General features: G+C 39.1%; 1 protein-coding gene across 1 annotated transcript in view; it reads left to right on the top strand.

The window, feature by feature from the left end:
• C1H3orf20 (chromosome 1 C3orf20 homolog) overlaps positions 1 to 11787 on the top strand; it is an 83346-nt gene extending 71559 nt beyond the window's left edge. Inside the window, exons 17-18 of the mRNA XM_044676072.1 lie at positions 8882 to 9016; positions 11268 to 11787. Coding sequence (XP_044532007.1) covers positions 8882 to 9016; positions 11268 to 11418 — 286 coding nt within the window. The 3' untranslated portion in view covers positions 11419 to 11787. The remainder of the gene's footprint in view (positions 1 to 8881; positions 9017 to 11267) is intronic.
• Positions 11788 to 13318: the final 1531 nt, after the last annotated feature.

The raw sequence follows: 13318 nt of genomic DNA, 5'->3' as shown, positions 1-13318 counted from the left end.
GAGTAAATGAGAATGGGGTATAGAGAGGAGAGGAGGGTTCCAAATGACACAGCCAAATATGCCAAAGAAGAAAATTGTCTCTGGAGGGCCAGAGTAGAGGTACGTAGAAGACTGTGGGCAGAGATAGGAGAGGGGAAAAGATTCTGATTTAGTTTAGTTTGATATCTCTTACCTATATGTAGTTATCCTAGGAAAGCGATTGCCTTTTAGCAAGGGTTCTTCACCTTTTCTGTGACACAGATCCCACCTTGGCAGTCTGGTGAAGCCATTCCCCAGAAGAACATTTCTTAAAATTATTATTTGTAATTGAAAAAATGCTAAATTTTAGATGGAAATTAGTGAAAATTAAAGTAACATTTTTCCCCCTCCTCTGAGTTCATAGACCCCTTCTGAAAGCTATCCATTGGAACCTTTTGGGAATCCAAGGACCCTAAGTTAAGAACCCCTGCATTAAATAGTTACCAACTCATTTTACCAGGAACTGGGACCCAAAAGCAAAGCCTTGTGGGAATAAAACTTAGCCAGGTGTTTGGGAGAAGGGTGACCAAAAAGAGAAGGATGCTAAAAAGGAGATAGGAGGCAAGGAACAAGGAACTCTCTGAACTAAGCATTTCCTCCAAAGTACTGTGTGGTCTCATTTAATCACTTCATGTCTCTGAGCCTACTCTGTAAAATGAGGAGGTAAGACTAGATGATTGTTAAAGTTCTTTTGAGTTGTATATTTTCTGTCCTAAGGTCCATTCCAGCTTCAACATTTTTTAAAATCCTTATTTTCTGTCTTAGTAACAACTCTAAGACAGAAGAGCAATGGCTAGGCAAACAGGATAAAGTGACTTGCCCAGGGTCACAAGCTAGGAAGTATCTAGGGTCAGATTTGTACCCAGATCCTCCCAACTCCAGTCCTGGTGCTATATATCCACTGTGCCACCTAGCTGCCCCCCCAGATATAACATTCTATGTTCTCAGGTTCCTCCTCACTCTGACATTCTGTGTCCTAAAGATCCTTCTAGCCTTAATTTTTTAAAATTATTTTTGTTTTGTTAAATATTTGCCAAATACACGTGAAAAGATTTAATAATCAGATTTTTAAATTTTGAGTTCCAGATTTTTTCCCTTCCTCTCCTCCCATCCTACTCCCCTAAAAGGCAAACAATTTGATATCAATATATATGTAAAGATATGCAAAACATATTTCCATATTAGACATGTTGTGAAAGAAGACAGACAAAATAAAACAATAAAAATTAAAGTTTGAAAAAAGTCTTCTTCAGATTTACAGAGTTTATCAGTTCTCTTTCAGGAGGTGGATAGCATTTTTATCATGAATCCCATGAAATTGTCTTGGATCAATCATTGTCTTGATCAGAGTAACTAAGGCTTTCACAGTTGATTATCCTCACATTATTACTGTTACTATAGATAGTATTTGCCTGATTCTGCACACTTTCAGCTCATATCAGTCTTCCTAGGTTTTTCTGAAATCATTCTGCTCATTATTTCTTATAGCAGAATAGTATTCCATTACCAACATACACCACAGCTTTTTCAGCTATTCCCCAATGGGTGGGCATCTCCTCAATTTCCAATGCTTTGCTATCACAAAAAAGTCTATAAATATTTTTGTACAAATAGATCCTTTTCCCTTTTCTTTGATCTCTTTGGGATAGAGACCTAGTAGTAGTGTTGCTGGTTCAAAGGGTATGCAGTTTTATAGCCCTTTGGGTACATTTCCAAATGGTTCTCCAGAATGATTGGATCAGTTCACAACTCCAAAATAAGTGCTTTGGTGTCTCAATTTTTCCACATTCCTTTCAGCATCTGTCATTTTCCTTTTCTGTCATGTTAGCCAATCTGATAGATGTGAGGTAGCACCTCAGAGTTGTTTTGATTTGCACTTCTCTGATTAGTCATGATTTAGAGCATTTTTTGTGTGACTATTGATAACTTTGATTTCTTCTTCTAAAAACAGCCTGTTCATATTATTTAACCATTTATCAACAGGGGAATGACTCTTATTCTTATAAATTTGGCTCAGTTCCCTATATATTTGCAAAATGATAGCCCTAACTTTCAATGATGTATGGCATAACATTTACAACTCAATAATCCAGGGGATTTTCCATTGGAATGGTAGAATTTAAAGAAGTGGGATAGGCAGGTGGAAGGTACTATAGTCTTCTTGGTATGTCCTTTATCATTCATCTATGCAAAACACCAACCCCAGTAGAAAGGAGAAAACTGGCAAGCCTCTAAGGCAGGCGCATTAAGCCAGTGCCAGCAACTGGCAATGCTGCCCAGAAGCAGGCAATTATGTCAGTATTGAGAAATGTCACACTGCAATAGAGAAACTCCCCATAGACCACTAATAAGGAGCCAAGATTTGTTTATCACAGAAATGAGAACTGAACTTTTCCCTGGTGGATCCTGGTTCTACTTCTGACTGGTAGCAAACAGAATGAGAACGAAAGCTAGGCTACACCTGTTCCTGGAACCATAGGAAGGAAATACAAAGCCCAAGAAAATGAATTCAAATCAGTTCAAGTATTTATTGGGAGACAGTGTGGAAAGACTGCTGGATCTTGAGTCAGAGGGCATGGGGTCGAATGGAAACACCTATGTGATCCTGGATGAGTCATTAAACTTCAGTTTTTTCATCTGTAAAATGAGAGGGAAGGGGTTGCATTAGACAGTTTCTAAGATTTCTTCTAGCTCGAAATCTATGCTCATATAATTTTTAATAAGGTGCAGAGCATGGCCCCAGATACTAGAGATGCAAAAGCAAAAATGAAACATTTCCTGACCTCAAGGATTTAGATTCTACTGGGGGCATTTGTGTGCATAAATAAATAGATATCAGGTATATACAAGTTAAATATTTCCATTTCTATGTACCATTTTCTCCTGATTTCGCTTATTTCGCTCCGCATAAGTTCATTTATTTCTTTCCAGCTCTTTCTGAAATCATTCTGTTGATCATTCCTTATAGCACAATAGTATTCCATCACAATCATATACCACAATTTGTTCAGCCATTCCCCCAATTGATGGACATCTCCTCAGTTTCCCATTCTTTACCAACACAAAAAAGAGCAGCTGAAAATATTTTGGTACAAGTAGTCCTTTCTCCCTTTTTTGTTAATCTCTTTGGGATATAGACCTAGTAGTGGTCTTACTGGGTCAAAGGTTATGCATTGTTTTATAGCACTTTGGGCATAGTTGGAAATTGCCCTCCAGAATCCTTGGATCAGTTCACAACCCCACGAGCAATGCATTAGTTTACCAACTTTGCCACATCTCCCTCCAACATTTACCACTTTCCTTTACTGTCATATTGGCCAATCTGATAGGTGTAAAGTGGTATCTCAGAGTTGTTTTAATTTTCTAATCAAGAAGGACTTAGAAGGGACAAAGTGATTTCATTTTTAAAATCTAGGCCTGGGGTTCCCCAATTTTTTTCAATCCCCATTCCCCTTGACATTCAATAAACCTTCCCATACTTCCTATTCAATATGAAATAAATTCTAGAGGTCCATATGCATATGCAAACAAATTAAACAAGGGTTAAATAATTTTCCATAAAGAAAAGTCACACCCTTGACAAAAGTGGGAATACATGTACCATAGAACTTGTGATCTAGGGTGAAGAGCTAGAAGAGTGTAGGGGTCAGCTAGGTAGTACAATGGATAGAACTCCAGGTCTGCACTTAGGAGGACCTACGTTAATATCTGATCTCAGACACTTCCTGGCCAAGTGACTCTGGGCAAGTCACTTAACCCCAATTGCTTACCCCTTACCATTCTTCTGCCTCATAATCAATACTTAGTTCTAATTCTAAGATAGAAGGTAAGATTTGAACTCAGATCTTCCTGACTCCAGGCACTATAGAGCAAGTGTAAGGAAGTGTAAGGTGGTATAATGGAAGGAGAATTGGTTTTGGAGCCAAAGATCTGAGTTTAAAGTCTATCTCTGCTTGCTAGCTAACCAGCCCTTTTCCATGAGGTGTTTTGTGATCTTATTGACAAAGCATCCTGGGACTGGTTCCCTCAAAACTATTTATAGTTTTATAAATATATTAAATTTTAAATTATTTATAAATATATTATAAATTTCTGCACCAGAAGTCTAATGGTCCTAGAGTAGTGGGTCAGAGTTGGGAGGAGGGGAGAGGGAAAGGAATATACTATAGAGATATTCAGCCTTCCTGCCTCAGCCTTGCCCCATCCCACTCCATCCATTGAATCCCAAGCCATAAAAATTTCTTTCTACCATTGGTCATTTCTCCTATCACCATTAGGTGGTGATGGACCCCAGCTGGCCTGGAGCTTAAGTCCACTTCCTGAATTTCTGCTGGTCTGCATAATCAGCCATCGTAAATTATCTGGGGAGTAGCCCTCCCCTCCTTCCTCCACCCAAGCTGCATTAATACCCTGTCATCTGTCACTGTCCAGGCCCATCGCCATGAGTGATGGAGCATAGTGACACAGTTCAGACTGGGGACTTGGCTAATGGTAAAAATGTTTTGGAATTCAAGCAAGCACTGGATGCAGGAAAAAACAAAGGGACTTACAGGAAGCTGTCCAGAGAATCAGTGTCCAAGCTGGAATGGGACCTTAGAGATCACTCAGTTCAACTTTTTAGAATCATAGATTTAGGGATCAAAGGAGTTTTGGAGTCATGATCTAGCTCTTTTATTTTTATAGAGGTAAAATTAACAGAGAAGTTAAGTGATTTCTCTAAAATCACATGACTATTGAGTAATAAGAGTCAGAATTAGAACCCACAGCCTTGGACTTCAAATCCAACCCTCTCTCCATTATGCAATACTCATTTCACAGAGGAGGAAATGGGGGATCTGGAGAGGTGAGCAACTCACACAAGGTCACAGAGAACTGTGTGTGGCTATCCTGAAATCCTGAGAGCTGAGAGGAAGTGTCAAAATCCCTCTTCCTCTCCAAATACCTCTTGCCAGCCCTGCCTCAGTGTCTGAAATGTCCACCATTAGTCACTCCTTTGGAGTTAGGCCACTAAAGGCATCTGCTAAAAGACCTGGAATGGATGCTTTATTCCATGAATCAGATTCCAAAGTCAAAAGGGAAACCTTAAAATTTGTGTGAATTTGAATCCAGCCTCAGGTAGCAGGTCCATAAAGCTCTAGACCCAAAAGCAGGAAGACCCAAGTTCAAATCCAGCCTCAACAAAAATAAAATAAAATCACCCCCTGCCTCAGTTTCCTCAACTGTGAGATGGGGGTAATAACAGCATCCACTTTTTATCCTTGGGTCCCCAGTATCTAACACAGAGCCTGGCAAAGTAGGCTGGTAGTTCTGTGAGTTGATCGATTAGTTGGTTGGAATTTGGACTTGGTCAGAGAATCAGGAATTGAATCCAGCCCTGACAATTGTTGGCTGTTGCCTGGGATCGCCTCAATGGACTTCCTCTGTAAAATATTTAAAATTTATAAAATATAAAATAAACTAATTACCTCCTCTATAAAATGCTTGATAGGCTGTCAAGACGTCATCTAGCTTTAAATCTTCTGACCTTTCAGACCTAACCCACTGTTGTATTTAACTGGGGAAAGGGAAAACTTTATTTGGGGCAGAACAGTCTCTAAGTTACCCTCCCACCTCAATTATTGTGTGAGCTCCATTTCTCCTTCAAACTCTTGCCCTCCACCCCCCACCCCAGTCTGATGTGCCTAGAAGACCAAAAACAAGGGTTTTGTGTGCCTGGACCTGCCCCAGGGTAAATGCATCTCTATAGAGCAGCTTCCCCATGGGAGCTGTTTGTGACCCCTTCCTGGCCTCCCACACACTAGAATACCATAACATTGCCCATAATAGATCATTTTTATACAGTTGTTGTTCAGTCATTTTAGTCCTATCTTCTCTTCATGACCCCAATTTGGGGTTTTCCTGTTGAGACTACTTTAGTGGCTTGCCATTTCTTTCTCCAGCATATTTTACAGATGAGGAAACTGAGGCAAACAGGGTCAAGTAATGAGCCCAGGTTCACACAGCTAGTGTCTGATGCCAAATTTGAACTCAAATCTTCCTGACTTCAGGCCTGGTGCTCTATCTCTTGCTTCCCATTATTTATATGGTAGTTTTGGTCAAAATAGATACTTTCTTTATATTTATATTATTATTTATATGAATTATAAAATAACATTTTATAATAGTGAGCTAGAGAAAGTCAACATCACTATCCCCATTTGGGAAGTAAGAAAACTATTTCAGAGAACTAAAGCTATTTGCTCAAACTCATACAATTAGCAGGATTTGAACCTAGATTGGATTCCAAGTTTAATGCTTCCCAGTCTACTACTACTCACTCCACATTGGCCAACACATTAGTCCTTGTAAATGGAGGAGCCAGTTATACCCTCTTCCCCTCCATCAAAAGAGTCTGGCACTTTGGAGCTCCATTCTTACTGGCCAAATGGTCCCCCAGTACCCTGAACCACAACCAGATGCCTCCTTCCTGGGAGTCCCCCCATCCTTGGGCTGCAAGGATATTCCCACAGTTGAATTCTGATTCCTGAAACAGAGACCAAAACTGAAGCTTCCACCTTCCCCAGCTCCACTGCTAAGTGACATCTTCCCAGACCAGTAATGATAAAAGGGGAATACCTTTGTATTCCAATTTATACTTGCTTTCTCAGAGCCTGGAGTTTGAAGGGACCTTAGAGATTGCCTAATCCCTACCTTCCATCTCCCTCTCCCTCCACCCTCATTTTTCAGAAAAGGAAACTAAGTCTCAGAAAGGTTTAAGGATATGAGTTTCTGAGCTGGAAGGAAGGTATAGACGACATCTTACCATAGGTTCCTAAATCCAGAGCAGAAAGGGAATTTGGGGCCATGTAGTCCAACTCTGTCTTTTTATAGTTGGAGTTAAGTGATTTGCCCAAGGTAATAGAGATAGGAGGCAAGACTGGAATCTAGGTCATCCTTCCTTTTAAAAAAAGAATCTTATCTTCTATCTTGGAATCAATACTAAGTATTGGTTCCAGTGCAGAAGAGGGGTAGAATTGAGGCTAAGTGATTTGCCTGGGGTCACACATCTAAGAAGTATTTGAGGTCAAATTTGAACCCAGGACCTCCTTTTCTAGGCCTGGCTCTCTATTCACTGAGCTACCTCGCTTCCCCTGGTGCCTTCCTTTCTGAGATCACCTTCCATCTACTCTATATATTTTGCATCTACCCAGTTATTTAGACCTCACATTGCCCATCAGAATGTGAGTTCCTTGTGAGGGCAGAGACTCTTTTTACCTTTTACCATATCTCCAGCATTAAGGACTGTGTTTGGCACCAGCTCAGTACTTTATAAATGTTCATGATGTTTTTGATGCCTCTAGAAAATGGGATGAATCACTGGAGTTTCTTGATAGAGAAGTGACATGGACAGACTTACACTTGAGGAAAATCAGTTTCAAGCCTAGTTGGAGGATGGCTGGGAAAGGAGAGAGAATGGAGGCAGAAAGACTAACTAGAAGGTTATGACAATATTATAAGAGATAAGGCAGTAGCTATACGAGTAAAGAAAAATGGATGTTAGGTATATCATGGAGGAAAATATAAGATTTGGTTATGTCTTGGTTATAAAAGGTGAGAAAGAGGGAAGAGTCAAGGATGACTTTAGCTGAAGATAACTAACCAAGGTTGGGAACCTGGGTGCCTAGAAGAATAGTCACATTCTCAAAAGAGAAATGAAGGCGGGCCAGGGAAGATTATGAATTCTCTTTTGGCTGTTTCACATTGGCAACATCCTAAGCAACATCCAATTGGAGATGTCCAGTAGGGAGTTGGCAATATAGAGAGAAGAGACTGGGGATATATTAAAAAGATAGGTAGATAGATAGATAGATAGATAGATAGATAGATAGATAGATAGATAGNAAAAGATAGGTAGATAGATAGATAGATAGATAGATAGATAGATAGATAGATAGATAGATATTTATAGCACCTCCTCACCATACTATAAAAGGCATCATCTGGCAAAATATATAGGTTTTCTCTTTCATGTTTCTGTTTCTCAGTTCATTTTCTGGAGGTGAACATTCACAAATTATTCTGCAAATATTAAATCTGTAGTTGTATACAGTGTTCACTAGGTTCTATTCATTTCATTCTTCATTCTCCCATATAGTTCTAAGTTTAAAAAAAATAGATCTGTTCATCATGTCTTGGTATAGTAGTATTCCATCACCATCATATACCACAACTTGTGTTGCCATTTCCTAGATGATGGACATGTCCTCAATTTCCAGTTCTTTGCCACCACAAAGAGGACTTCTATAACTATTTTGGAACATATAGATCCTTTTCTTTTTCCCTGATCTCCTTGGGAAATAGACCTAATGGTGGTATTGTTGAGTCTAAGGATATACACAGATTCATAGCTTTCTGGGCATAACTCCAAATTGATCTCCAGAATGGTTGAATAAGTTCACAGATCCACCAACAGTGTATTAGTGTTGGGGCTAGATATAGTGACCTGAGAATCATTTGCATAGAAGTGACATTTGAGCATACAGGAACTGATGGAATCACTGAAAGCTGATGTAAGGGGGAAAAGGTCAGAGACATGGGGAAGGGGGAGGGGAGGAAGAGAGAGAAAATTTGGATCACAAAATGTCAGAACACAGTTGTTAAAAAATCGTTTCTGCATGTAATTGAAAAAAAAGGAATGAAAAAAGAGAAAGAAAAAGACAGGGACAGAGATAGAAAAGATCCCAGCACAGAACCTGTGATCCATCCATTTAGTAGGGTGAGGCATATATGATGATCTGTCAAAGGAGAAGCATTGCAGAGTTTATCTGTAATAAATTCCTGCCAGAACATAACATTAATAACCTATCACCTGCTTTTTTTCCAGTACCCTCTCCCCCTTTTTTCAGAGCTCTGAAGGTCATAAGAATCAAGAAGAGAAACAACAACAGGAAATAGTAAAAGAAACAATTCCTGAGGAAAAGCCACTTGAGAATGAAGAGATGGTAGAGGAGGATTTCAGGTAGGCAGCTAACTCTGGGGTTATGTTGGTGGAAGGGCACTTAGGAATAAGATTTATAGTGAAAGAAAAGCTAAACATGGAGACCTGGGTTCTGTAAGAGTTCTGCCACTTATTGGGCAAGTAATTTCCCTTATATGGATCAAGATATCTTCCTTTGTGAAATGAAAGAGTCTGAGCTATCTTTCAGATGGAACATTCAACTATTCTAAGATTCCCTGTTGAACCTCTACTTCAAGATGGAGGTCATCCAGGGTTGGTAGATAGGACTATACCTCTACAAGGAATGAAAAGGGGTTGGGGCAGTCATGATGAGAATATTTATGAGATCAATGATCCTAGCATCATGGTTCAAGAGCTGAGAGAGACCCTAAACACCATCTAATCTAATCCCTCTAATTTTATAGATGAGTTAACTGAAGCCCAAAGAAGTTAGATAATTTGCCCACATTCACACAGCTAAATATTATACGGAACCCAGAGCCCTTGATGATGATAATTTGATCAGAAAATGCTGTGGCTAGACTCCAAGAGCTCTCTGAGGCCATCAGGTACCTATGGGGAAAGACAATCTAGCTGTTAGAAGTTATTTTATCTCATTTTTAGTTAAAGTTAGCTTTATCACATTTTTCAGTAGAGGAACCAAGCTTCAAAGAGGTGGTGATATACTAAGATTTTACAATGAGTTCATGGCAGTGCTGAGACTAGAACTCAAATCACATTCATAAATTCAATAATTTACTGAGCACCTACTGGGTGGAAGGTATTGTGGAAGGCAGTGATGGGCAAACTACAGCCCAGGGACCAGATGGGGAGGGAGGGGGCCTGAAATGTTCTATCCGGCCATGTGGCATTATTCCTAATCTGACAAATACAAGTAGGATACAATACAATGAAACTTGGAAAGAGTTGCCTTAGAATCAGACCGACAGATGAGCATTTCCTTTCCTTTGGCCCCCTCTTTAAAAGTTTGCCCATCACTGGTGTAAGGTATTAATCCCTACATCTTTATTGCTGATTTCAAGAATACATCTCCATGAAATTTGTACACTCAGCCCTAGGACAGGGTTAGCCAAGTAACTAGTCAACTCTGCTCCTCTTTGGAGAACCAGTGATGAATTTTTGGATCCCCAACATCGTCCAAGTTTTTGCCATGATCATTTGAGTAAGTCAGGGAGTTCCTAAAAGGGGGCCAGTCCTTCCTAGCCCTCAGGTATTACTTTTGGATGAAGGTTTTTCTTCAGAGATGGTCTGCTGGGAGTCACAGGGCCAGGTCTAGCCCAGAAGGGTAACCTTGGTCTGCCTAAGGTTCCAAGTCTTTTAGGGGGTATCAGGAAATAAAACTGCAAACAGGCTAGGAGTGTCCCCTGCTCACTGCATGTCAGAACCCACTATTAGATGAGGATCTCATAAAAGGATTGAAGATCTTTAAGACAGAAAAGATATAGAGTGGGATTTGATAGCTGCCTTCAAGTGTCTGATGGACTATCCTTGATAAGAGGGATGGAATGTGTTCTCTTTAGTCCTAGAAGACATAATGATGACCAATGAACATAAGCTGTAGAGAGTATAACAGCTTTCCTAATAATTAGAGCTGTCCAGAAGTGGAATAGGTTTCCCTGGGAGGCAATCGGATCATAGACTTAGGTCTTGAAGGATCGTTAGAAGTCTTTGAGTTCAATTTGTCATTTTATAGGTGCCAACCTGCACAAGGAATAAGTAATTGGGCTAGGTTTTGAACCTAGATCCTTAGACTCCATCTTCAGCCTTTGTGTACTCTATTAAGTAAAGAGCTCTCCATCACAGAAGGTCATTCTTCAAGTGGAGGCTGGATGACCTTGTATGAGGAATTCTTGTTCAGGTACAGACCAAATTAGATGAAGTAGGAGGTCACAGTAAACTCTGAGATTAATATAATGAACCTTGGTTTAAATTCTGCCCCTGATGTTGCTACTTGTGTACCCTTTAGTTTTCCTGGTTTCAGTTTCCTCATTTGTAAATGAGAAGTTTTACCCTTTAAAGGTTTCTTCTAGATCTAAGACTCTTGATATATAAAATAAAGGATTGAACTTGGTGGTCTTAATGGTCTCCCCCAAATTTAAGTTTATAAGATATTAGGCTAGTTTGACCTCTAGGATGAAGAGAGGTTGGCAATAATTGGGGAATATGCATAGTTTATCTCAGTGGGCCCTGCCATGGGGTAGCTATGGGTCTTGTCCATATCTTCTACTTTATCTGGATTTTGATTCTTTAGGAAAAAAAGCATTACCTCACCGTCACCAATAGCAGGTAAACCCATGCTGCTAGAGACCCTTATCGAATCAGGACCACCAACGCTGTTGGAGCTAAAGATCCGCAAGAAGTCTATATCATCTCGAAAGAGAGAAAAAAAGTCAAAGAAATGATGCCATCTTCCTCAGGAAGATATTCTCCTAAGGATGCCAGTGCTGGCTGGTCAAAGGGCATAGGGTCCATGAACGATCTTTATTGTTTTTATTGTTTGATTTTTTTTTTTTTTTTGCTTCTCCTTCCACCTTCCTCTCCAAGGGTTTGTTAGAGACAGTTGTGAATAATAAACATGAACTTCTGGAAACCCAACAGGAAGTCCCAGGAACGGTCTGGCCAAACTGGTTTCCCTCTCCTCTCTCAGTGTTGGCATTCCTTGGAAGCACTGCGGACTAAAAACTCAGAGACAAGAGTACTCTCAAAGTGAGGTCCTTAAGAACTAGTTGCCTCCTGGTTGACCAGTGACTTCAAAGAAATAAATGGTCCACTCTCTGATGGAAACACATAAAGATTATTACTATTATTTAATTAATCATATCACATAAGTCTAAGTAAGAGCCAGCAAACTGAGGGACATTCATCTGTCTAAGACTCATGGGCAAGGGGAAAGGATGAAAGTGAAAGGAAAGGGAAAGGGAGGAGAAGGCAAAGAAGTGGAAGGAGGAAAAGAGAAAAAAGATGAGGACTGAGAGGGCAGGGAAAAGAGGAATAGAGAGGGAAAGGTGGAGGAAGAGAAGGGAAAAGGAGGAGAAACAAGAAGAATGAAAGGGGAAAGAAGGGAGAACAGGAATAAAAGATTACAGAGGAAGGGATTAATGAGTAAAGAAAGGCAAGAGGAGAGAACAAGTGGGTGGGCAGATAAAGAAAGAATTATTGTCATTTACTGGAAAAGCTCCTCATTGACTTATAATAGAGCAGGTCTCCAGCTTTCATCCTTTAATGTGATAAAATCTCTACCTGGGGCTTAGATAAGCACAAGTATCTATGGTCATAGTGAGCATATAAGCCTACTGGGAGCATATAGACAACACCTTGGTCTCTTAACAGTGAACTATTTAGTCACAGTCAAATAGACCTAACTCACTACTACCAGATCTAGTCTCAAGGATAAAGGTTTTGTGCTTGATTACACTGAGACTGTCATCAGTAATTGATCAGACTATCTCAATAATTTTTTTTTACTATTTTTAAATTATAATTTTTGCAATTTATAAAAGCTTATATAAATTATAATTTCCTTTTAACTCCTGTTTCAAAAGGGTTCTTACATTATTAAGCATATGTTTTATTACTTTTAGGAGCATTGCTTTTATTTTCTTAATGGGTATCAGTGAGAAAATCAGATTCAATGTATTAAAAAAACAATTGCTTTTTGAGTTACATTTTGGGGCTATCTGTATTTGGTACAGTGATTACACCTACATTTAGATCTACTCTGAGAATGGAAGGAGTTATTTTTGTCTCAGCATATGATGATCAAACAAATAACTGACCTGATACATAGTAAATTTTATTCTAGCCTTTCCTTTTTTTCTCCATGTATATCTTTGCTTTCTAGGTATGTTTTTTGGAAGCAACAGAGGTTATTTTCTTATCCAATGTAGAGTTTTAATTTCTTACCCAATCTGTCACTCTTTTGTTTTTATTAGTTTGTTTAATTCATTGATATTTAAAGTTAAAGTGAGGCTTGTACCTTTTATCATTTATCTATTTTTTTCATAATTAGGGTTGTTTTGTCCTTCCTACTTAAATACAGTACATTGTGTCTTCAGTTATTGTTGCTTAATCTACTTTAAGGCAACCTTATTCCTGCTAGCTTTTTCTTGCTCATTCAAGGCCTATCCCTTTCTTATTAGTCACCTACTTTCCTCTATTTTTGAAGTTTAATTATTTTTTCTTTATCTTATTTAGTTGACTAATTTTTCCTTCTTTGCACCCCCCCCATTAAGTAAAGTAAAATTTCTCTTCCCCCTACTTAAATTTTTTTTAGGTTTTTAAAAAAATTCTGCACTTTTTTCT

The sequence above is a fragment of the Gracilinanus agilis genome, chromosome 1, assembly GCF_016433145.1.
Source record: "Gracilinanus agilis isolate LMUSP501 chromosome 1, AgileGrace, whole genome shotgun sequence".
Taxonomy (NCBI): Eukaryota; Metazoa; Chordata; class Mammalia; order Didelphimorphia; family Didelphidae; genus Gracilinanus; species Gracilinanus agilis.
This window is presented reverse-complemented; position numbering and strand designations above follow the sequence as displayed.